The sequence below is a fragment of the Mixophyes fleayi genome, chromosome 2, assembly GCF_038048845.1.
Source record: "Mixophyes fleayi isolate aMixFle1 chromosome 2, aMixFle1.hap1, whole genome shotgun sequence".
NCBI classification, from domain to species: Eukaryota; Metazoa; Chordata; class Amphibia; order Anura; family Limnodynastidae; genus Mixophyes; species Mixophyes fleayi.
In genome coordinates this window covers 17,760,991-17,786,516 of record NC_134403.1, presented here as the reverse complement: position 1 = coordinate 17,786,516, position 25,526 = coordinate 17,760,991, and the positions used below count along the sequence as shown (strand labels likewise).

Sequence of the window (25,526 nt, the reverse complement as noted above, 5' to 3'; positions counted from 1 at the left end):
GCTATTTTTAGAAGCAGGATGCAATTTGTTTACCCAAACATGGATTTACATGCAATGCAAAGCTAATAATATTTACACTTATCTGTGATATCCTAAAACTTGCTGTGATTTCCTGCATATAGTACTGTGTACAATGTTCAGACAGGTTCTAACACTCTGGACAAAAGGCCACACAGTAACAACCTCCTGCTGGGTCTTCTGCCAGAGAAGGCATTTAAAACTTCATCTCAAAATACTTAGTTAGCATTTCCTGTTATCAGACTCCCTCCCCACATATGCCTAATTGGAGTTTTCTTCTAGCAACGTTAAAAACAAAAAACTAGTTTTCTCCCCTGGTCTCAGAAATAAAAACATTTCCTTTCTCAGAATACACATAATATCAAAATAAGTACATTTGCAATTATATAAATAAGTGTCCTGCGCTATTCCCTTTAAATAGATTTATACAATAAGTTACTTATAAGTGATCCAGTCACAATGTTCAATAAAGTTTATTGTGGAATATAATAGATCATGTGCATTATTTGATGATGCACATGAAAGGCGTATATTTAAGAATATATAATCAGTATATGTTATAAATACGACATATAACATTCTGTTGTGGAACCACATGCCCCAAAACATATATAGTAAAAAGTGATATATAGCAAAACGGTAAATATTCTGCAATTAGAATTGCATATGAAAATTTGAAAAATGAGAAAAAGGCCGAGAGAGATATATCGCTCAGCTTGTGCCACAGTTCCTCAAATATCTTTCATTTTCTTTGCCGAGAATGTACTGCACATTTGGAGAAGGAAATCCATTAAAGGTGGTTCTCAGAGTCATGTGATAAGCTCCCATATTTTGGAATAGGATCCAATCCCCCATTTCCAGCTCTGGAAGATCAATTTCTTCAAAGAGTACATCCTTTTCTGTGAGGCAGGGTCCCCACAGCTTACTGGGGAAACGTTCTGCTGAAGGGAGGACGTCCTTTGGGGAGAGAGTTATAAAACATGGTTATATTTATTAGATTGGATTATTAGAATATCTGAGAACTTCTCTCTATTCAGCTAATTACCTATTTTGGTAAATCCGATAGTGATGAAGTTTGAATCTCTTATTAAGACTCAGTGGTTCTCCTAACCAGACGGCTTCCTACTCTGACATATAATAATGTAATCAATAAAGTGTTTGAACAAATCTACACTCTGAAGCTGGAAGCAATAACCCTTATATGCTCATCATATGTTCTGTTAAGGCTCAGGGTAGTGATGGGGTTTAAAAAGATTTACAGTTAGAACTTAAAAGACCCACAAAATCCACCCCCAAAAATGTTTCAACCACGCCCAGTCACAATAAATCATACCTTCCAATTTTGTAGACCTGCCTTCTAGGAGATACAGAGGAAAGGTCTACAATGTCAGGGCAACTTAATATATGCATTTACGGCTAACCAAAGGATGCACAGTGGTGTGAATAGTCTTATTACACATCTATTGGTGGGGTGAGAGGATATGATTCAGGTTTCCATTGCAGTGTGATGACGCGTTTCGCATCATGATACAGCAGTGGGTGGGTAGTGATACAGAGCCAGATCTACAACTGTTTAATATCAGTTTGGCAGAGAATGGGGCCACAATAAAAAATTCTACTTATTGCCAGCCCTGCTTATGGTGTTTTCAGCAGCTATGACAGCTGACATGTGTTTCTTACATGCTTAATCGATAGGCTATATAGAGTCACCCTTGATAACTTTAAGGCTTATATAACATATAAGCAAACTGCTTAGGTAAGACCTATTCACTGGGCAGCAAAAACAAATTGGCATTCTTCAGCAACTTGGGGGTATATTTACTAAACTGCGGGTTTGAAAAAGATGTTGCCTATAGCAACCGATCAGATTCTAGCTGTCATTTTTGTAGAATGTACTAAATAAATGAAAGCTAGAATCTGATTGGTTGCTATAGGCGACATCTCTACTTTTATAAACCCGCAGCTTAGTAAATATACCCCTTAGACTTTACAGACCACCAATTGTATCTAGTTTATAATATAGACAAGTTTTTTAATTAAATGAACTGAGAAAATTGACGCAGGATGGGCAGCATCAAGTCTAAACATGACCCTGCACGACAAACATATAAATTTCACACACAAGTCCAAGTAAGTCTTGGACTATATTTATCCTATTCTACAACAGTTAGTTACAGGTGTTTATATGCATAACATAAGCACAGGAAGAATGTTTGGCGCTAGGATATTTGATGACCTTCAAGAACAGAATGTCCCATCCTTTAGTGGTCTATGACTATGACAGTTGGGAAGTTCAGAGGTAGGCACTTGATCTGACCCTGTAGTATTGTGCATAACATCCATATAGAGCAATGTAGAGTATTGTGCAGTCTCATATTCTGGAAGATCACTAGACCACTGTGAATTCACCATGTAGTGTTTCCCGGATATTTTACATTATGATCTGGATTCCTGTCTGTACTGGGACCAGTGATCCCAAAAGTTACAACCCTCAATTTAGTGCGCAAAAAAACATTTAAATGGATTTATAACATAGTGACATTGACATTTTAAAAGGGAAAAGATTACATCTTATTGGAACTTTTGTAAGTGATTTTTGCACAATTGTATTACGTCTTTGTGTGTGCTCTCCCCGTTTCTTCCTGCATCGATCAGGCATAGATACGATCACTTACCTTTTCCACTGTTGGTTTTAGGCTCTTATCTTCTCTGCATAGGTTATAATGTAAAAATGACCCAAGCAGCCCATCATTTAGATAATAGGAGAGTTTTCTTCTTTCTTTCCCGTCAGCTCCTATAAGATGAAGAGCATTGGTTACGGCTCTACATTTATATTACATGGAATAACACATTGTGTAATAGAAGGATATTAGAGGTCTCTGAGTAGTTCCATGACCAAATAAAAGCACAAAGATGCAGAACCCAATTCTCTTATGCTGGTCATCAAACTGTGGGGTAATTACCCCTATATTTCAAAATAGCAGGGGGAATTATACCATGATACCATGATCATGTCAAATTTTGTGTGGTGGGGGGGTAATTGTACTTATTGGAGAATGGGGGGTTAAGGGATAAATGCACTCTTTAGAAAATTGAGTTTTTGGGGTACATGTACTCATTGGAGAATGGGGGATGGGGATTATTATTATTATTATTATTATCGTTTATTTGTTAGGCGTCACAAGGTTTCCGCAGCGCCGTACACAGCACAAACAGTACACTATACAGGGTAAAACAATACAGAACAATAAACACAAAGTACCAGAACTTCAGAAACTCTAGGCAGGCAAAATACTGTAAAGACGGAGCGGAAGAACAGGTGTGGAGACAGGAGGGGAGAGGGGCCCTGCTCATATGAGCATACATCCTAAGGGAGGGTAAACAAAATCAGGCACAAGAGGAAGCCAGTGAAGCAAAGGGGAGAGTAAAAAGGAGCCAAGGGAGAAACAGAAGAGGTGAGAGGTTAGGTGGATGGTTGGTAGGCCTTAAGGAACAGGTGAGTTTTAAGTGCCTGCTTGAAGGAGCACAGATTGGGTGAGAGACGGATGGAGCGAGGGAGGTCGTTCCAGTGAAGGGGGGCAGCACGGGAGAAGTCTTGGATTCTGGGGTGGGAAGAGGTGATAAGAGTGGAGGAGAGGCAGCGATCATTGGCCGAGCGCAGGGAGCGGGCAGGAGTGTGAATGGAGAGGAGGTTAGGGATATAAGGGGCAGTAGACTGGGAGAGAGCCTTGTAAGTGGTGGTGAGGAGTTTGAAAAGGATACTGTAGGGGAAGGGGAGCCAGTGTAAGGCAAGGCAGAGAGGGGAGGCAGAGGAGGAGTGGCGTGAGAGGAAGATGAGTCTCGCAGCTGCATTGAGTATAGAGCGGAGGGGGGCGAGGTGGGAGCAGGGGAGGCCAGTAAGCAGGAGGTTGCAGTAGTCGAGAGCATGGATGACAGTTTTGGTGGCATCTTGAGAAAGGAAAGGACGGATGCGGGCAATGTTACGGAGTTGGAAGCGACAGGCTTGGGCAAGGGATTGAATGGAGGATAAATGTACTCATTGGAGAATTTGCGTGTATGTGTGGTGGGGGGAGTAATTGTACTTATTGGAGAATATAGGGGTTAAAAAAACACATTGGAGAATAGGGGGTTAAGGGATAAATGCACTCTTTGGAAAATGGAGTTTTTGGGGTACATGTACTCATTGGAGAATGGGGGATGGGGATAAATGTACTCATTGGAGAATGGGAGGTTGGGGGTAAATGTACTTATTGGAGAATGGGGGTTGGGGTAAATGTACTCATGGAGAATGGGGGTGTGGGGGTAAATGTACTCAATGGTGAATGGAGGGTGGTAAATGTACTCATAAAATTATTTTATGAATTACTTACAAACTTATTTCTAAACTTTCATGTTGGAAATGCGTTTATTTGTAAATGCTTTATTAAATTAAATTAAAAATCACTGACATACATTAAAAACACACTCTTGATAGTTGTGAGATTTCCACAGTAAAGGGGTTCCACTTTCTAGCCATGCCTTTTAACACTTCCCATACTACCACGCTAATACTTTGGTAGGGTTCTCTCATAGTAAACCCTAAGGACCGCAAAGCGGCAGAGAGTCTGGTCCATTGCTGTGTAGGAGAGTTGGCTTGTTTACATGATTGTGCCACATTCCCAAACAGGAACAGATGGTTATATCTAGTAGTGTAGACGACGCCCTTCACCGACACTTAGAGGATTATGTAGCTGTCCACATAGGCAATGATTAACTGTTAGTACCAGAAATGGTAGTTGTTCCGTGGAAGTCAACAAACTTAAGCAAAAAAATGACAATTACCATCAAAGTGGCTTTCAGGTAAATTAGTAAAGTATAACTTGAGTGAACACACACACACACACACACAGTAATTCTGTAATTCTATTTACTGACCTTTAACATAACCTTCTTTCTTTGTTATTATATTGACGGCAAGAGTAAAAGCAGAGCACACATAATATCTCCCGGGCTCTGCAATGATTTCTACGTCCTCTTTACTGGGAAAATACTGATCCAATGATTGAACAATCACAGCTGTAAACTGGGAACAGAAAAGAAAATGTGATCTTAACCATGAGCTTCTGAGCTGCCAACATACACTATAACTATATACACTACATGGCCAACAGTATGTGGACACCCGAACATAACATCCATATGTGCTTGTTGAACATTTCATTCCAAAACCATGGGCATTAATATGGAGCTATCCTCCCTTAGCTGATATATCAGCCTCTAATCTTTGGAAAGGCTTTCAATAGATCTTGGAATTTGGCTGCAGGAGTTTGCACTCATTCAGTCACCAGAGGTTGGGCACTGATTTTGGGTGACTGTAAGCGTAGTTTCACAAGACCTGGAGTGTCACAGGTTAGCCATCACTGATGTAGGAAAAGTTTTCCTGGCATCCACGAAGCCAAGATTCATCTGTCAGACAGCCAGATGGTGAAGCATGATTCATCACCCCAGAGAACATATATCCAATTTTCTAGAGTCCAATGCTGTGTGCTTTTCACTACTCCAGATGACTTTTGGCATAGCACATAGTGTTCTGAGGCTTGTGTGCAGCTGCTCAGCCATGGAAACGCAATCTATAAAGCTCCCAATGTATAGTTCCTGTGGCAGCATTGCTGCTAGAGGCTGTATGGAGCTCAGTTGTGAGTACTGCAACCAAGGACAGACATATTTTATGCATTTTAGCACTCAGCAGTCCTGTTCTGTAAGCATGTGTGGCCTACCGTTTCGCAGACAAGCAGTTGTTGCTCCTAGATGTTTACATTTTACTGTTAACCGGACAGCTGCAGCATGGCAGAAATTTGACCAACTGCCTTATTATGAAAGGTGGTGTCCTGTGTCAGTATGACCTATTCTACTGGTAATATCTGACCATGGAGAGTGCATGGCTGTATGCTTGATTTTATGCACCTGTTAGCAGTGGGTTGGCTGAAGTAGCCAAACACTAATTAGAGGGGTGTCCACATATATTATAAATATATATCTGTGTAATCTTATGCATGTGAAATAACATACATGTAATATGACAAAATTGCCAAAAGTCAGATACCTATATTTATTATTTTGTACATTCAAAAATCAGTATAGAGAAAATGCAATATATTGCATTAGTTTTGGCACTTTGTAGGAAATAAATGGAAGAAAGTCTACAAATTTTCAGGGAAAATTATGTTTAAGCCAAGTTTATAAAAGCAAAACTAACAGTTATTAAAATGCAAGAAAATGCCCATCTGTGTGAGGCTTAAAAAACATTTTGGACCAGTTAAGTATAGATCAGGGCAGACCTTAAAAATGCACAATTGAGTTTTCTAAAGGCTCCATAAAATAACCCTATTCAATGAATTAGACTTATTGTCCTCTTCTCATATCTATCAGTTTACATTGATCTCTAATCTCACCTCCTCAAATCTTGGATGGAAATCAGGATTACCTGGGAACCCACCTCCAATATCCAAGACTTTCATCTTATGCCCCAATGTGTTTCCAATGTCAAACAGACGTCTGGCGTCCCCAATACACTGATGAAAACTCTGGGGGTTACCGGAGCCAGAACCAACATGGAAACTGCAGAAAGATGAATAAATAGCAGAAGGTAGTGAGACAAGAACGTTTCTTTCTTCGCCTTTCTCAAAACAGCTAAAAATTGCCTAAATGGACTATTGAAACCTGTTCTCATGACCGTGGATACGTCTTGTTTACACATGCATGTAAAAAACAGTGGAAGAATATAAACCACTTTTTAGCCCAATTAAGGTATAAAAAAAGTGATGGGTGATGTAGGGAGTTCTATAAATTAGGTGCAGCTCGTTAGAAGTCTTGGGAGTGGGATTTGTCATCATTTATCAATGGACAATTGAAATATGTCCTGTTAGATCAACAATATGTTTTATTGCATTGAGACATATACTGTATATCACTATAATAGGCAAGGGGAAAGCAAAAAAATATTGATAATTTTAATTTAAATGATTTTAACTGGACAGTCCTGAATTCCCATGGTAAAACAGGGTGGGGTCAGATAAATTTGGGGAAGTGGAAAGATCATGGGCCGGGTATGGGCAGAGGGACATGATTTTGTCCTGATCTTCGATATAGGAATGGATGTATAATATTGATCTATTTATATTTATTCCCCATAAAAAAATTACACCAGTTAGATAAGTGTTAACTCTTACTATTTGTTAAATTGTGCTAATTGATGAAACTCAAATTTTCACATGGGGAATGCTTTATATAATATAGTATATTTATGCACTAACAGTCATATTACGCTCGCTGTATAGAGAATATGTGGTCATTCACGCCAGTCCCTGCCCCATTGGAGCTTATTGAAGACAATTATAAAGAACACGGGAAAGAAAATCTATGGGGAATATTTGAATATTTTCAAGTTTTACTTAATGTAAATCTTTGTTTAAAATGAAAACCTGTGAGCCGTTAACATGTTCAAAGGGCAGGGACTACAAATTCCTTTCATTTTATGGAACAGAGATATCCTCATTTACAACGTCCATTGAGAACAGCTATATAATATTGCTAAATACTACATAAGAGTAGTGTTAAGTAGAGTACAGAGGAGTTAGGGGAGGAAATCCTGAAAGTACAAAATTAAAAAAATAACTTGGAATTGCAATACTTAAAATAAAAGATTGTATTAAAAACAGTGAAAAGTAAATCATTCAAATGCCAAAAGGGGCATTAGAAACTACTAAAGTTAAGCTTTGCCAAGTTAGGGGAAAAAACCCTGTGGAGCTTACAATCTATATTCCCTACCATGGTTAGCTTGGTTAATTTCGTCAAAACCCAATCTACCAGTGTCGTTCGGTTTGAACTGAACCCATGACCCCGGCACTCAGAGGCAGCATTGTTAACCACTGTACCACCTTATGCATATTTTTTTTTAATTCACCTGTCTTATAATTTTTTGCCATATGTTCGTCAATTCATTAAGACACAGTTGACACCTGAGTCTCTATACTTACACAGACTGAAAATCCCTCCGCACTAATACTGCATCATCCATTAATAATATACTTCACCATATGTAGGGAACTAATTTCCTAATTCAAATTTATATGGCAATATTTTTTTATGATTTTGTAAGGTGCTCTCTCAGTAGAATATATGTAAGAGCTTTGGAGGTCCTCTCACAAGTAATATCATTCTATTCTATTAGCGATATGTGAGTCTGTATTATGGGCACATAAATATCTAAAATTATCAAACACATTCTTTTTGAACAAGGAACTCTTTTTCCCCACAAAGGGTCTATAGAAAGGAAAGTGTCAATGTCTGATGTCATTTGCTCTACCCTAAATCAGTCTATCTGATGGAAATTCAGAATATTCATTGTCTAGCCCTTCATGTTCCTTAACCTCACTTCATTTTAGTCTGGTTATTGCTCATTCGCTGTCCTCTCCACCCTCAAAAGCATGATATATAAGACATTAATTACATCTTACCTTACTCCAGTTACCATTACATGCAGGCTCTTCGCTACCTTCAGGAGGTATGCACATATCTCTAAAGGGGCTCCGAATTTCTTGTTTAAACAAGAGATTGATCCATCATCATCAGTGCTGATGCGAAGGATCATCCTGGACAGGAAAGACATTTACAAATTGAACAGAGTCTCGTGGGATACAAGAGCAATGCACTGCGTAAGGGAATGTCTAAGCTAAATGGAATTCTACCTAATGATTTACCACCCCTATCAAAACAAAACATTGTTCTAATATTATGTTATTAAAATTAATTCCAGGTAGATCCTGCTGCATCATCCAGCTCTGTCTATTTCCTTGCCAGCCTCACTGTTTTCAACCTTGACATCTATCGTTGTGCAGTGATTGACTCACCTCTTCCTTATTGTACTTTTTGACCACCCCAAAAAGGATAGTCAACTGTAATATAGGAAGGAAGTAGGCACGTGTGATAACAGCACAATGGAGATAATTGACAACTGAAAAATTCTACCTAACAGAATGCCACATCTGTCAAAACAAAACATAATGTTATTAAAATACTTTTAGATCATGCTGCATCATCCAGCTCTGTCTATTTATCTTAAAACACTGTTTTCAGCCATTACATCTCCCTACATTTTTTTGGCATCCTTATCCTTACTGGGCCTGATTCATTACTGATCTTATCTGTCTTTTTTGCAGATCTTACGAAAATTGTCTCTGCGTTTGCCAAGAAAAGGGAGTTAAGAAGGAAAATCCATTGCGTAAGTTAAGAATTTCTTAAGTTAAGATGAAAAATCCTTCTTAACTGCACTTAAGAAGTTTTCCCACCACTTAAGAAAAAAGGACTGGGACAAAGAGGGGATTGGGCGGAGATCGTACTGACTTCTGAAGAGTAGGCGTTTACTTCCAGATCCGTCGGGTAGATAAAAAGAAATGCTCAGAGTTGTTCTTAACTTCTTCCTTAAACTTAAGGAAGTTCAGGGTCATGTTTAAGTCCAAAACAGCTAAATAACTACACTAACTGTTCAAAAAACATCATTTGTTTAAAACACTCACAACTAAATATACACAACAACATCTTAATACACTGAAGTGTATTAAGATGTTGTTGTGCATATTTAGTATGCTAATTATAATACGAAAGACAAAACAGGTAAAATTGTACGGATAAATTGTGCAAACTTAAACCAAGCGTACTCTTGCAAAAGTGACACATAGGAAATCCACACAAACATGGCAAAGTATATATAAACTCCACAGAGATAAGGCTGTGAGTGAAAATTCGAACTCAGGTCCCCACTGTTGAAAGGTGGATTGTCTAACCACTAAGCCAATGTGCAAGTGGAAACATATGTGCATGATATAGACTAGAGCGAAGAGTTGAGCATGAACTTCTCTCATAACAAGCTTTTTTTTCTTTTATAACTTTTATTAATGTCAATAATTATACATTGAAATATTTTAGCCCTAAATCCTTGGTACATGCACAGTTTAAATAATTTGCTATGGAAATTCATTCATGTATAATATAATAATAATAATAATAATAATAATAATAATAATAATAATTTGACTTAAAATTGATTGTCATTTTTTCCTTCTGATTTGTTTTGGCACTTAGGTTTATTTTGCTTTTTATCTATAGATATTTTCTATTTGTTTGGATTCAATTTATTTTGAACAGCTGCTTGTCTGTGTTGTAGCTCAACACAAATTTCAACATGCAATACAGGCATATTTCACAAAATGGCTCAGGAATCAAACTCCTGACCCCACTGATGAAAAGTGGGATTGTCTAACCACTAAGGCAATATGCTGATTGAGCATTACATACATTAAATAGACTTGAATGACAAGCACCATGTAGGTAAAAATAAATGTGAGCACATAAACCAAGCTTAAAATTCTCCTTTATGTATATGCTGACACAGTGATTTTTATATTTTGTTTATTTCTGAGTGCCGGACAACATTTTTCTTTTATTTGCACTTGCACATTGGTCTTATTTGTCCTTGGCTACCGTCACAAATGATTTTATACACTTGTACTCATTTCAATAATTTAAAGAAGCACTCCTTTTTCTCTTTCACTATAAACCAAGCTTAGACCTCTTCTAAAAAAACAGACAACACAACACATGCACTACTGCCAACATGAAGGTTTAAGGATAAGCAATAAAGAATTACACACACATCCTCTTGTTCTCCGACATGAAAAACGTGTCATCTGTAATTTTGAATTGTAAATAACCGTGTATGCGGATGTAACGGATAATAATTCGCAATCATAAATATGCATGATACTCTACCTATAGACAGAGCAAACAGAAAAATATATACTAGCATACTCTTCTATAAGTGACCCATTGGAGTAAATCCACAGAAACATGGGTATATACAAAGTCCACACAGATACAGGCATGATTCTGCATTTGAACTCATGACCCTACTGTTGGCATGTCATCTGTCTAAGCAGTAAGATAGTGTGACGATTATGTAGTATATCTAATGACTAATTGTTATGTTCTGTTGAATACATGTATGACAATGTAAATATTTTATGTAACCTTGTAATGTAATCTCAAGGTGTGCTTTGCTAAATGACATGAGTCTGAAACCTATACAAGTGTCAATATCTGTCTAAATTAGCCAGACCAATGATAGATAAGGATGTTGGAGAAGTTTGAAGCCCAATGTTGTAAACCATCTAGCCAAGCAGAAGGAGCATAGGTGAGAACTCAAGGCCATGTGAATATTCCGATCTCAGGACATCCCTAGCTCACTTTGAAAGCCCTGTGACATTTGTGAGATCAATCTGTCTTTATTGACAGCTAAATTCCAAAGGTGGGGGATGAGAGCTATGTGGAAAAAAATATTTAAATCTTCTGCTTTAGACATCAGATTAGGCATTTTCATGAGGGGTCTATCAAGACTGAAATGTCCCATACTTCTCAGTTGTGTTCCCTCACACACCAGGTCTTAACTAGTTAGTAGTAATTCTGATTTTATTTCCTATTTTATAATCTGAAACTTATTTGTGCAAATTTATTGTATGTCTTGTTATTAATGTTTGTAAATAAGCCTTGGAAATATTTTTGAGATTAAATAAATTTAATCTAGTGTATTCTCCGTGATTCTTATTTTAGTGAACTTACGGAGCCCAGGGAGGCTCATGTTACATGTGTATGTGATTTAAGTGTGAAACATTAACAAGTGGTTTTGGTGAACGTAAGGACACCATAATAAATCCTTTGTAGTGGCAGAAAAGGTGTATTCATTGCTAAGTGACTAAGATGATGCCAGTTACGGCCAGCAGTTCAGATTGCTGTATCTGGGACAGGCTGAGCGTTCGTGTCAGACATACTTCAGATTGAAACATACAGCACAACACAGGCACTAGTGGCAACCTAAATTGTTAATGAGCATATTTAAATGAACTATTGCACACACCTTTTTAGTAACAGACATAAAGGATCATGTTTTGTTTTATAAAAATTAAAATGAAATAGTCTATGTTAATGCATATCAGAATAGTTCGCAATCCGAAATAAATGCAAACATTTTTTAATCAGTATAAAAGTAAACAACAGATTTTCGTAACCAGTGTTGCATGGACTCAGCATCAGATCTTGTCATCTGATACCACAGTGGCGCTATACACCTAAATATACTTATCTCATTACAATCCACTATAAAAGACTGCTTCATACACACCTGATGTTGGTTAGGACTCTATAGCTTATTTTTCTGGTGTGGCTTTGTATATTGTTTACTTGTATTAAGAGTTATATTTTAGTTTACTATTTTATAGACACTTTAAATGTATGTGTTTGTAAGATATTTTATGTTCCACTATAACAGTGCATCTCTATTTTCAATGTAATGTGCATTTTAATGTGTGTGTTGTTTGACTTATAAATTTTCACCAAACTATTTTTTTTTTGTTGGGGGAGGGAGGGGTGTTCTAAAGCTTTTCAATCTAATATCTATTAAGATGATTCTTATGTGTTTCTGCACTTCCCCATGTTGCATATTTATCCAACAGATCTCCAGCCCTCCTGTTAATTGTGGAGGCACTCCACCTCAGGTTCCAGACTGATTTGCAAGGTAAAATGGTTTTCTAATATCGGTTATATCACACTTTTAAAATTCTCTAACATTCTAAAAATACAATTGCATTTTGTTAAAGTAAAGGCCTGTTTCATTTTTCAAAACATATACAAATGCATGCACCAGACCGTTTTGACTTTAAAAAAATGTTTACCTTTGAAATCTTCAATTATGTAATGGTACTGTAAGGGCTACCTCTGCCCCTGCTGAGATTATCAGATGTGAATTTCATAGCCATAGCACTTAAAAAAAATGATGAAGCTTGATTGCTAGAGTTTAGGGTAAAATAGCCCAAATTAAAGGCTTTCATTGATGTACTACCAGGCCTTAGCTGGGACGTGGCTGCCTCACCTGAAAAATATTCAGAAATCAAGCATAGTCTGTGTTAATCATATATCTGACGCACTATGTGAATGTTCTTTTCAGCCCTGGTAAACTACATAAAGTAAGTGTTGTCTATTTTTTTTATTTTAAGGCACTGATTTTTTTAATGTGTTCTAATGGAGATACCTTCTCTGCTGGGACACTTCCCACCTCTCTAACCGCCCCTGTAGTGTACCCACCTCTGACAAATTCTTCCATCCACTCTCACTCTCTATTGAGGTCTCACAAGGCTCCTTGTTTTTCTAAATGTTGTAGTCTAATATTGTACATCTCTTGTCTTGGGGTACTAATTTGGTCATTTGGCCTCCAATACCACCTCTTTGCTGAGGGCATCCAAATGTACATTGCTTTCCCTGACCTATTTCTTTCAGTACTATCTGTTGAAAACCACTGTCTTTCTGCATTCGTCCCATGGATGTCACAACGATAGCTAAAGCAAATCATGTTCTATACAGAGCTCATTCTTGTCCCTCATGCCAGAGTCACAAACTGGCCTCCAATTTCACTCACTGTTAAGTATACCACTATACCCTCTGTGTTACCTAAAATTTAATTCCTCAGTAAGTTTGTGAGGAGAATAGGAGGACCAGATTCATGAGGTAAATTAGTGTCCAAAAAAAATGCATTAATTTGAACCTTATCAAAACCATATCACAAGGTTATGTTTTAAATTACAGACAAATATTTTAAACCATAAGTAAATTACTGTCAGCTTTTTGTGGTAGTTACCTCAAAATGTTACACTTTATTTCAACACTTACATTTACAACTCAGCTAGAACAAAAACTATCACACTTATAAATCCAGTGTCTGTTATCAGGTGCCTAAATTACAGGTTCCTGTTATAAAGTGCCAATAATTTCGGAGTACATTTCCCATCTATCCGCCCCCTCTTTCCTAGGAAACAATGAATGAATAATAGACAGAAATTTTGCACATAGGTGTAGAAAAGATGAGCTCGCCCACATGTGCTCTGAGACCAATCACAGAACAGAGTACAGAGCAGAGTACTTTTGCTCAGCCTGTGGGTCCTTGCCCAGGGAATGGACAGTATGACCGCATGCAGATATAACTCCAATGAGATACAATTCCGTGAATACCAGCGCGTGCGGAACTACATTTGGAGGTGATTTCACCACCAATCGTCCAGCTGCAGAGGAAATGGAGTGATCTGCAGCAGCCTCAGCTTCTGCAGGAGCTATGGCAGGAGATTTAGAGAAGTGAGTTCTCTATTAATGGCGTAAAATAGTGTAAACCATATACTTGTCTTTTTTGGAGCAATTTCTTATATTTTACCAAAGGACATGCCCTACCCCAAATCTTATTTGGTCTCCAGATTACAAATGTAACTCCCCCTCCAATGAAACATGCTTTTGGGCTTGTTTTTTAAAAATGTTATTTTAGGTTAACATTTAATTTAGTATCATTACTGATGGAGGCCCAATCTCTAGACCGATAAGGCATGTATGAGATTCAATCTCAAGACCCCAGGGCTGTGAGGCAGAAGTGCTAACCACTAAGGCAACATGTTTCTAATCTAACTGTGGCAGATGAGGTATATTGCAAATATCTGAGCAGGCGATTTTTGGGGACAACGCACACAGTTGCCCTAGCTGATTAAAGCATATTACAAGTCCTTAGCCAAATACCTCCTGTAATATGTCCCCATAATCTGTCACTATTTAGATTATATAATTATTTTGCAGGAAAAAAACAATAGTAATGTAGTACTTGTTTTTACATTTAAAAATGTCACCTAATACAAATCCAAGATTTGTTACAGGCCATCTGACAGTGTTGTGTGTCTCTAATTTTTGAGGTTCAATTATCTCTGTTGCTAAATGCATGTTTCACAATGTCATCTCACATTATTATATGACTACAAGTAGGTAACTGTGAAACAGGAAGAACAATTTTAAAGAAACTAATGTCTTATACTTGTTCCCACAGGCTGTCAGAAACGTATCAACCCAGAGGCCAGAGTTGATTAAGAGGAGGAGCAGGAGGTAGATAAGGTGCCAGAGATTGTGGGGGAGGCACCAGAGGAGGTGGGGGAGGCGCTAGAGAAGGTGGAGGAGGCGCCATAGGAGGTGGCCCTTGAGGAGGACGTGGCTGACACACAGGTGGTGTTGGAGGTGACAATGGGTGAATACAAGTATTGAAATTAAACCCTTTTCCTAATTGTATTCCTTTTGAGGCACATTTTAGTTGAGCACAAATCAAGATTAACCACATGCCATTTTCCAAATAGCTAGTTATCCATTCCACAGTTTTCTACCATGATGGCCATGTTATGACTGCCTATGTTTTGTATTTGGCAGCAGTACCTATAATCCACCAGAGGTACTGCTATTCTGCTCCTGAACACTGCAACATGCCTGAAGGAGTTAATCTCCTTGTCTGATGCTAATTAGAACTGCACCTGTCACACTGCTTCAAATACCTGCCTCAAGCTGTGCTCTGTGCAGTTCATTCGTGTATACCTGGCTGCTGCTTGTGTTCCCCCTGTTCCAGTTGGTTCTGCTGATATTTGATCTCCCGTTGTGACCTTGGCCTGTTTACCGTTTATGCTTGTCTGCTCGTGACCCCGAACCTTGCCTGAATACTGGATACTGCCTGACCTCTTGTTATCCTAGACCTCTGCCTGATTACCGGACTATGCAAGGTTGCTTGTGACATTTACTTTGCCTGGACTCTGTTTGCTTCCTGGACAGACTTTTGCATCCTGGAATTGGGTAACTTACCATTCTTATCCCTGCATTCAAATTATATTAGAATTTTGTGGAACCTGTTATTTCTGTGTACCTTCCTGCCACACCTGTTCATGTTTATGTTGGGAGTTATACCTGTTTATGAAAACCTGCATGTTCCTTGAACTGAATCCTTGCTTATATATTTTGCTGAAATAAAGACATTTGTATTATACTTCTGTGGCCGCTTCCTGAGTTTACTAGGAATCGTAACAGGCCATAATAATATTTTTTTGTGATTCAAGTAATCCCCACCCCCGGCCACCACACAAATGTCTATATAAATACATCTGCCACCCAAAAGTATTAATCCTCTGACTAGTTCTGTATTTAGCATACCATTAACCTTTTCCAACAATGTAAAGTTATGTAATACTTCATGCCTCTGGCGATCCCGTCAAATGGGATAAACAAAGTACACCCTTTTTAAGTGATATATGTTTGAACAATTAGCTAAGCATGTTTTATTTTCTTTTTAATCAACAGCTCAAGACACCCAGGCTGGGAGGGAAATCCCACAAGCCAAAGATGAACTTTTGCATGACATCTTAAAATATTGCAGAAAAATTTAAAAATATTGCAAATTATTACAAAAAAAATTACTATGTTGCAACAAAATTATTAGTTCTCCCAAATATTTATAATGATGTTTTTTAGAATATAAATGTCTCGAGGTTATTTTAGCCAATAATGGATGGACATTTAGAATATACCTTATTATTTAATTTACATCGGTCCCTTTGCACTACATCATAATTTATTTCATCATTTATATATTTATGATGGCACCAGCAATTCTGAGGCGCAGTACAGAGAACACAGTTCCTGACCCAATAGAGCTTACAGTCTAACAATCCCCAAACACACACACGCACACACATTTTGGTTGATAAAGTCAACTGAAGCTTGGTGAGAACATACAGAGCAAGATTCTTTAAGAAAGGTTAGTCAATGAAAGGAGCAACTTGGTCAAAGCATGTTTGATTGCAGGTATATAGAAAAGTTGGTATATATTTATAATTGGGGTAAATCATGTTCTTTATCAACTTTTAATGTATCAGTGTGGTACCTGAAAAAAGAGCCATTAGTTTACTTTGGTGGACAATAAAAACCTTTTATTCCACACTTTTAAAAGTTCAAATTTTTTCTAATTTTAACTATACTTATCTTAATGGCCCAAAAAGTCTTCGCAGCTAAGGCCATGGTTGGGAAACTAACTCATGACCCCAGTGCTGTACATGAAAACAAACCATTACCTTCCTTATTAGCTAAATACTGTCCTAAAACTATCCCTTACCAAAAAAAGCATAGACTGGTTTGGGCAAAGTTCCTCTTGTGTTCCTTTCTTTAATAAACAAGGTCCACAAGCTGCACACAAATACTACATTCATGCTTGGTATTCAAACTCTCTAGAGTACTATTATTTAGCTCTTACATCTGTTGCACACATGCTGTATTGTTGTGCTTCTCGCTTTAGTCTACAGAATGTAGTTATTTTTCCAACTAAACATTGCCTTAGTAGTTAGCCAATCCATCTTCCAATAATGCGTCACACACCAGACTCTCAGGTTCTGTAACTTACCTCTCCGCTGCCATTTCAAGTTGTCCCTGCGGTTCTCAGGCCCTGCTGGATTCAAACCTCTCTGTAAAATGTTGTCCAGTCTTTCACCACTCCAGAGATCCCTCCAGAATCAGAGTATGGACGTGGCTATCTTGGATTCAGTCATATGATTCATCTCAGCCAATTAGGTAATAACAGCCTCCATTTCAGATTCCCTCCAAAACCAGTTTATGGGAGCTGCCATCTTGGATATAGTCACCGGATTCATCTCAGCAACTCAGAGTTCTGCTCCTGCCCAGCTGACTGCAGTCTCCAATAAGGAATCAACAACAAATATAGAAGAAATTCCTGGAGCCTTTACCTGTTGCCAGTGCAAAGTTGTATTCCAGATGCCAACCTAGTTCCCAGCAGTTTGCAGTCTCACTATCTTGCTACTATCCCAGCTCTGACAGTGCAGTCTGCATTCTGGCTCCAGTCCAATTCCAGCATTCTGGTTACAACAATCCTTTTTTAGCATTTCAGTTACAGCATTCCATTTACAGTCCGGTCTAGCATTCCAGTTCCAGTCTGCTCCAGCAATTCAGTTCCTGTTTGCTCCCCCTGCTAGTGTAACCACCAACCGCACCAGTCCATTCACTACATGCAGAGGGACATTATCAGGCCACCCAGCGTTGTCTATATAGTCACCAGGCCAGCTCCAGAGACACAACCCAGTCTTGGTACACACAGATCTTCAGGCGTGACACAATGGAGTTATGAGTTCGATTCCTGTCTCATGATCTTTATCTGTATGGAGGTTGAATGTACTCTACTGTGTATCGATTATGGAAGAGTATGCTACACTTTTTTGCAAGGTTAATGATATAAATTTTTATAATACACTACTGTTTATTTTAATATGCATGTTTATTTATGCTAGCAAATTATTATGAGAAGAATTTGCATCCACATTCTTAGTTCAACTCAAACACATTACACGATCTTTCATGTAGGTGAATAAGGAGGTGTGTTGATTTAGCTCATTAACACTTCAAAGTCATTTGTAGCAGGTTATATAAACATGTAAACGAATAATTAGATTACAACAGTCCTGCATAATACACTCTGATTGTATTTTTACATGTGTAAACAAACCTTTCCCACCTCCCACATTTGCCGTTATGGAACACTTTCTTATCTTTAAATAAGAAGTGAATCTTAATAAGCGGATCTTAAGATGAACTAATTGCCTAAGATCCGTTGCGTCTCATTTTCAGTTGCGTAAGAGACTTAAGGTGGGCGTGTCTTTGAACTTTTCGCTACTTGTTAAATTGCGAATTTCTTATCTCCTCGTTTGTTCTTAAAATACGCATCGCAACTTCTGCACAAGATAAGATCGCTAATAAATCAGGCACTCTACTCTTATCCTTATTTTATTATGACTGGCTGGTTCAACCTGGAAAATCAACTGTAGAAAGGAAGAGGACAGGGGTGGCAAGGAAACCATGGAGGTGCTTAATAAAATGCGGAACCGGAAGACCAAAGTAGAAAGAAACTGTGGGCAAATTCAGATCTAATTCTAGTAGTAATCTTGAATAAAATTTACAGTACCTTCAAACAAACCACTAAGATCCCTTCCCAATAATAGTACTTTGGTTGGGGTCCCTCAACATTTGCACTATTCACTGAAGTTCAAGGTTCTCAGAACCATGACCCCTGCCAATCACGTACGGTACCGCCCAGCTCTCTCTGTAGCAGGAGAGATCCAACACAATCGCCCTTAGACTTTCAATTAGAGGAGACGTGTCAGATCTCTCCTACTATGATCAGAACCAAAGGGATCGGCAGAGGTTCTGACTATACGTGAATGTGAGGACCCTGGTAAATCGTGTTAACAGTGGGGTCCCAGAGGAGAGACCCACACCAAAGTACTACAATTAGGAAGGGAAGATGGGAGTGAATTTGCTGGCGCTATATAAATAAATGATGATGATGAGTTAGTAATTTATTTTAAAAACTCCATCAATTTGTTCCCAATATTGTAGAGGTCACAAAAATGTGTGATAAGAGTTCTAGTTGGATTGGAGGCAAGGGTCAAAACTAAAATTTATTGTGGGAGTTATGTGAAGGCAAAGAAGAGACTAGAATAAAAGATCAGCAGATGAGGAATCCCATGTTGTGTAGATGATTGGAGCAGGGATAATCTTTCTATTGGGGTAGAATGAACGTTCATTTATCAAGATTATTATTTTATAGGTGGGGGTGGCATCTTGTGTGAGGATGGGACAACTTACAGAGAAGCCAGCTCTAGACTGTCACTTACTCGGCAGTGGGATGATTCTTTGCGACTTTCACCAGTTCACTCTCACAGTCAAACGTCATCCTGTTGACTCCATGCTTGGCTGCATATCTGATGTGTGATGGCTGTTTGCAGGTGTGTGCGTAGATAATGTCAGTGGCAGGTACTCCCATTCCCAATATCATCTTTATCTCATCCTGAGGACAATATAATGTGATGGTCATAAAGTGCCTGTAGAACTGTTAGGTAGAACAAATATATGACGTTGACTCTATGGATTGAAAAAACAGCCACTGATGATTTACTCGAAAGTGATCACATTTATCTAAATATTTTTATTTTAGAGCCTGAAAATATCATTGCTCTAGAGAGATATATTTGTTGATCAAATGCTTTGCAAACTAGAGCTCTAAAACCTGTGTCTATAGCTTGAAATTAAAGATTTTTTTCTTTGAAATGTCCGCCATTTTTGAGCAATGAACAACTGCTCTATACAATTCCTCTTTCTGCATTTCTGCATATTATATTCTGCTCATGACATTGAGTATAAGGCTTCATACCCACTGGTATCAAAATTGTTATTTTTCCTAGTATGATGTATGTAAATGGGTCTGACACCCATTTTTCCCCCAAGGTCACCATACCCACTTGTGTATGTAATCACGTTTGGGAGACCTGGGCTATTTTGAATGTTTCCTGCTCTATGTTTTTGCCTTCAACGCAAATTAAACACATTGAGGCCAATAGAGTGTGCTCCATTTACCGCACAAGATGCAAGTACAAGTGCTCATTGGCCACCGTATTTCACACTCACAACAACACTTTAGTTTATATTGATCAGAGTATTCAAATGACAAAAGTGTATGTTATAATAATATTCAGTAAACATCCGATGTGTATTGTGGAACTTATAGGTCCTCTGTGACAGAGTAATGTGTATTATGCTTAGATACACTCAAAGTCAAAGTTCTAGGAAACAACTTTAAAATGTTGCCAGCCATGATTCTATTAGACTATTCCTAAAAAAGTGAAACTCTGCAATAAACAAATGGAAATTAGAGCCAATCAGGGGACAATCCTAGCCAGGAAATGATACAGTGTATAACACATAGCACAGGGGAGGAACTGACTCATCCTGTATACAACCAGTCAACAGCTGGAGCCGAACCTGCTGACTAGGCCGATTTTTTATGTCCCTCAGAGGCAGGGATCGAGCTTCGGAGCTACACTTTGTAAGACACCTTTTCCACCTTCCATGTACATTTCAAGGAACGTATAAGTATAATAAATAATAGTAATAATAATAATAACAGCAACAAAAAAAGATAGCATTCCTTCTCTTTCTTTAGCCATAAATAATTCTTTCTTACCTTTTTCAAATTACCCTCCAGGAGATCCAGGAGGGCAAGTCCAAGGAGCAAGTATGGGGGATGTCATGATGTGATTTGAGTCTTCATGTCCCTGCCTCCAGATGTGCATTTAGGCAATTCAAGTAATTGCCTAGTGGGGGAATGAGGCCATAATGAAGCGATGCGCATTAACAGGTCCCGCCCATGACTGCAATCGCTTAAATCACATCCTTGCACAGCAGAGGCGGGGCCTAATGACTTGAATAGCAACATCTATGCCCTGGCCACATCGCAATAAAGAAGCTGCATCTGGGAGGGTGACCTCCTCTGCCAGGAGTCCGTGAGGATATAAGTCCAACTGTGAGCCCCAAAAATCCACTTTTCCTGACAGCACATGAGCAATATTGGATATTAAATTTGATGTATCCTGTGGCATTTAGTCCTGGAGAAGCAGTTTGTGGTCGGGCAAGCACAGATAGAGTACAGTATATAAATGTAGCTTGCACTCCAGGGATCCAACCTAGTTAGACTTGTGTGGGTGGGCCGTGTATTACTATAATAATTTACTTCAAGGGCAATTAGCTCAGTGGACACAGGTAGAACTCTGGTCTCTATAGAGATTATTGTTCTGTTTGATAAATTAGCTATTATAATAAATAAAGAGCACGGTGCCAATTGTATAATACATGCTTCATTTGTAATGTACCCTGCTCTTGAGCATGCATGGATGTTGCCATTACCAAAACATTCTATGATCTCTATCAAGACTGGACAAACCTGCGTCTCTCCAGGAAACTGCAAGTCCCTGCACACTCTTCCAGTTACCATCTGTCTATTGGTTGGCAAAGCATGCTGGGTCTTGTAGTTTCGCAGCATCTGGAGAGTTGCAGGTTGTCCAGGCCCAATCTCCATAGTATTAACCTGACTCCTGTTCCAAGCCAGATAATACTTTACTTTCCCACCCTTCCCCCAAATGGTAACCTGTGTTGATTTTTAGTATTATCCCATCGTAGGAAGGAATCGGGTATGTTCTATAGTTAAACTACATGTGTATGAGAACCAATATACCTCCAAACTGTAGTGAGAAGATCTTGGCGATAACTACCAGTATTTTACAAGCCAGCTTTTATTTTTCTACAATTTATTGCTCCATATTTGTAATAGTTTGTTGGGAATTAGTTAATTGATGTAAAAATGAGAGAAATCCATCCCAAGTTTCTGCAGTTAGAAAACAAGTGGATAATGCAGAAACAGAGGGTTATAGTGCTGTGATAATGATTATAGCTGGCAGGTGTGTGGTCAGTGAGTATTCTCACATCAGCCACTGTCTTATTACTCTTATCATTGTGACAGTTTCATGAAGAACTGATAACATGAGCTGTCTGCTGCGCAGTGTGAATGTGTTACATATTCTAGGCTGCCATTACCTGGCTGGCACAGTCAAATCCTGTACCCAGGGCTGCGAGCACCTGAAGAATCTCATCACTGCTGTTACACTTCACAGCATAGAACGGCCTCACCCGGGGCAATTCCTGGAGAAATCGCAGATGTTTCTGTATCACGTCGTTTAGATCAGCCACAAAGAAAGCGTCTTCGTCGCCCTGCTACAGAAAGAGACACGATATTCCAAAAACAACAGAAATTACTTTCAAACTTTGAGGGGTTTATGTTCTATTGTCTTACAATGGGAAACACCCAGTGATCAATATAGGTGGGATTTATGGCAGGACTTAGATAAGTAATTTAGTATTTTGGGTTCTTTCATGTTAATACTGGTCTCTGGTCATTCAGTGTAAAAGACCGACAAGGTTCCAACCTATTTTGAACAAGTTAGTTATTTAGCACCAAAACCAGAACACATGGAGCCCAATGTGAAACCTACATTTACAAAGAGACTGTGGATTTTCTTCTTCATGAACTGCAGAGCGGACGTCTCCTCTTCCACCTTCATATTGCTCTCGCTCATTCTCTTCCACTTACCGTCCTCACTGCTTTTATCCACTAAGGGAGTCTCCTTGTCTGTAAATGTAACCACAAAACACAAACACTGAAAAGGTCATTAACTAAGGGTAGCGCACAAGCTGTTTTTATGCCAGACCTGGCGTCTGTGAGGGGGGCATAATTCTATGTTTTCCAATGTTGAGTGTAGTCATGAAGCCTAGGATTGCAAATTATTATTATTAATAATAATTATTATTTGTAAGGAAACATAGTAATAAAGACTTTATTTGAAAGTTGAAACGCGTTGGTATGGAGTCAGGAGCCGATTGGCGGAAGTGAAGCTAGCGGGACTGACACGGTCTGTAAGACTGACTCATTTTGTATACATCAACTGCTTGTTTTCACTTTAACTCCGGTACGGTTCCTCATTTGTTTTTTTACTGTTTTTAAAATAAAAGGTAAAGCACAAAATCGCTTTGCTTTTCTTTTTTTATATTGACACTTCATATGATGTGGAGAGTGAAGGAGGTGTTTGACCATCAGAAACCATCTGAGTCGGTGGTATGGAGAGAGGCCAACTATGAGATCATTTTAAGGCGCATGTTTTAGATACATCTTGTGAGTAGACATCCTTATGGGGGATATGCCGGTGATGACACGGTGTTGGATGGTGGAACCCTAGATAAAAAATTCACATCTTTCCATAGAATCTCTATTGTTTTGGTCCACTATGTGTGGTTATATGTTTTTTTATATAGAAACTACTCCACATTAGAACATCTTGAAAGTATTGTGGATTGCTATCTGCTGCCAAGAAGGGAAGCACTTCATGTATGTAAACCTATTGTTTTAAAGCTTGAAAATTTGTGGAATATTGTGGTAGTATTCCTTTACATATAGGAGGCTGCAAGCCCGAGTGGAGCGCCAGACACTCAGAACCAGTTGCATATATCCAAGGAAACATAGTGCTCTGCATTGTCGGACAATGGGGAAAACAGAGCATATGTCTAACAGGGACATACAAGTTAGATAGAATAAATACAGACATAAAGACAAAGGGTAAGGGTCATTAAAACAAAATTAAAAATGTTAGTGAGGGCCTTGCTTACGAAAGAGGTTATATATGGAGAGAATATATAGAGAGTATAAATAGATAGATAGATAGATAGATAGATAGATAGATAAAGATATATAGATAGATAGATAGATAGATAGATAGATAGATAGATAAAGATATATAGATAGATAGATAGATAGATAGATAGATAGATAGATAGATAGATAGATAGATAAAGATAGATAGAGATAGATATATAGATAGATAGATAGATAGATAGATAGATAGATAGATAGATAGATAGATAGATAGATAGATCGATAAAGCTATATAGATAGAGATAGATAGATAGATAGATAGATATAGATAGAGATAGATAGATAGATAGATAGATAGACACAAATTATATAATTACCTTACTCTTAATATCTCTGGAATATTCCCTTTCAGTCTAGTCCCCTGTACACCTCTTGTCTCTGCTCTCTGAACAATCCTCCAACTAACACCCAGCTTTTATTGGGTACAACATAAAAAATATTTCTAGCTGGGAGGCTGTTCTTGTGTTTAGCAAGAAGAAAACTATCTGGTTTTCCAGCATCTGGGTGAAGTTGTCTCTTTGTCTAGACAAGTCTTGGAACATTTATTGTGTTGGGATATGTATACCAGTTTTACTTATTTCAGGGATTTGAATCAGCTGTGTGACTTTAAAATGATTCACTGTTAGCCTAAAATACATATATCTACATATCAAACACTAGTTCTGTTCCCTGCAGCCTTTTCCCAGCCCCGATGCCAAGTAACGTTCTGGAAGACGGCACCAACTCATTCTATAAGTTCTGCAGGCACCAGTACACCATGCTCAGCTGGAGCCTGGAATGTTTAATAAATAAAGATATTTTCCCCTAATCAACCCATACATTAAATTAATAGCATTCACATTTAATGAATATACCTAATTCCTCCCAAGCAGCCCTGACATTAAGGGCATGATTCGTGATCAGACATAAGTCCATTTGCATGCCTTATATTGTTTAGAAATGGAGCTTATGCCAATGAATGCATAGGCAAACCGAGGAGGAGGGGGTCCTAGTGCCTGGAAACCCCCCTCCAAGCATGGAGCACTGTATACTTGAGGTGGCTGGACCCTGCTCCCGCTTCACACAGCTCTGCTTGAAAAGGGAGAGCTGCGTGCACCTAACAGTAGTTGCACACAGCATTGCACATGTATATTATGGGGATAGGAAGAGTTGGAGAGCAGCCAAACACTGTCTAAAATTTTAGCCATGACCCCATGCATGATGGTCATGCCCACTGGTGGTGTAGTGTGGAAACCCCCCTCTACAAATCCTGCATTTGCCCCTGGAATGCATTTGCATGCAATTCATGTCTGAATGCAAATGACACTAAGTGCAGTACACCTGGCCATAGTTTTTTTTCGTCGCTCTTGCTCCAGCTACAGATCTAGTCTAACTGCTCATTACTAGTGATGATGCCTGAGTATGTTTGTGAAAATTTGTGTTTGCAATGAGGGGTAACTGTAAAATGTATTTTAGTAACAGTACACATTAACTACATCCTAAT

At 38.5% G+C, this 25,526-nt stretch overlaps 1 protein-coding gene across 2 annotated transcripts; it reads right to left on the bottom strand.

Moving 5' to 3' along the window:
• Positions 1-475: 475 nt before the first annotated feature.
• On the bottom strand, positions 476-24,505 carry LOC142140743 (ornithine decarboxylase-like). 2 transcript variants are annotated; one of them, XM_075198584.1, is made up of 9 exons: positions 24,361-24,505; positions 22,830-22,966; positions 22,375-22,551; positions 19,623-19,795; positions 8,514-8,648; positions 6,450-6,615; positions 4,933-5,080; positions 2,694-2,812; positions 476-975 (listed from the first exon to the last, which is right to left on the bottom strand). In XM_075198584.1, exons 2-9 carry the CDS (start codon positions 22,911-22,913, stop codon positions 730-732), a joined length of 1,248 nt encoding a protein of 415 aa, XP_075054685.1. In that variant the 5' UTR covers positions 22,914-22,966; positions 24,361-24,505; the 3' UTR covers positions 476-729. The 2 variants fall into 2 exon arrangements, with proteins under 2 accessions (XP_075054685.1, XP_075054687.1); XM_075198586.1 differs by having other exon boundaries at positions 24,366-24,505.
• Positions 24,506-25,526: the final 1,021 nt, after the last annotated feature.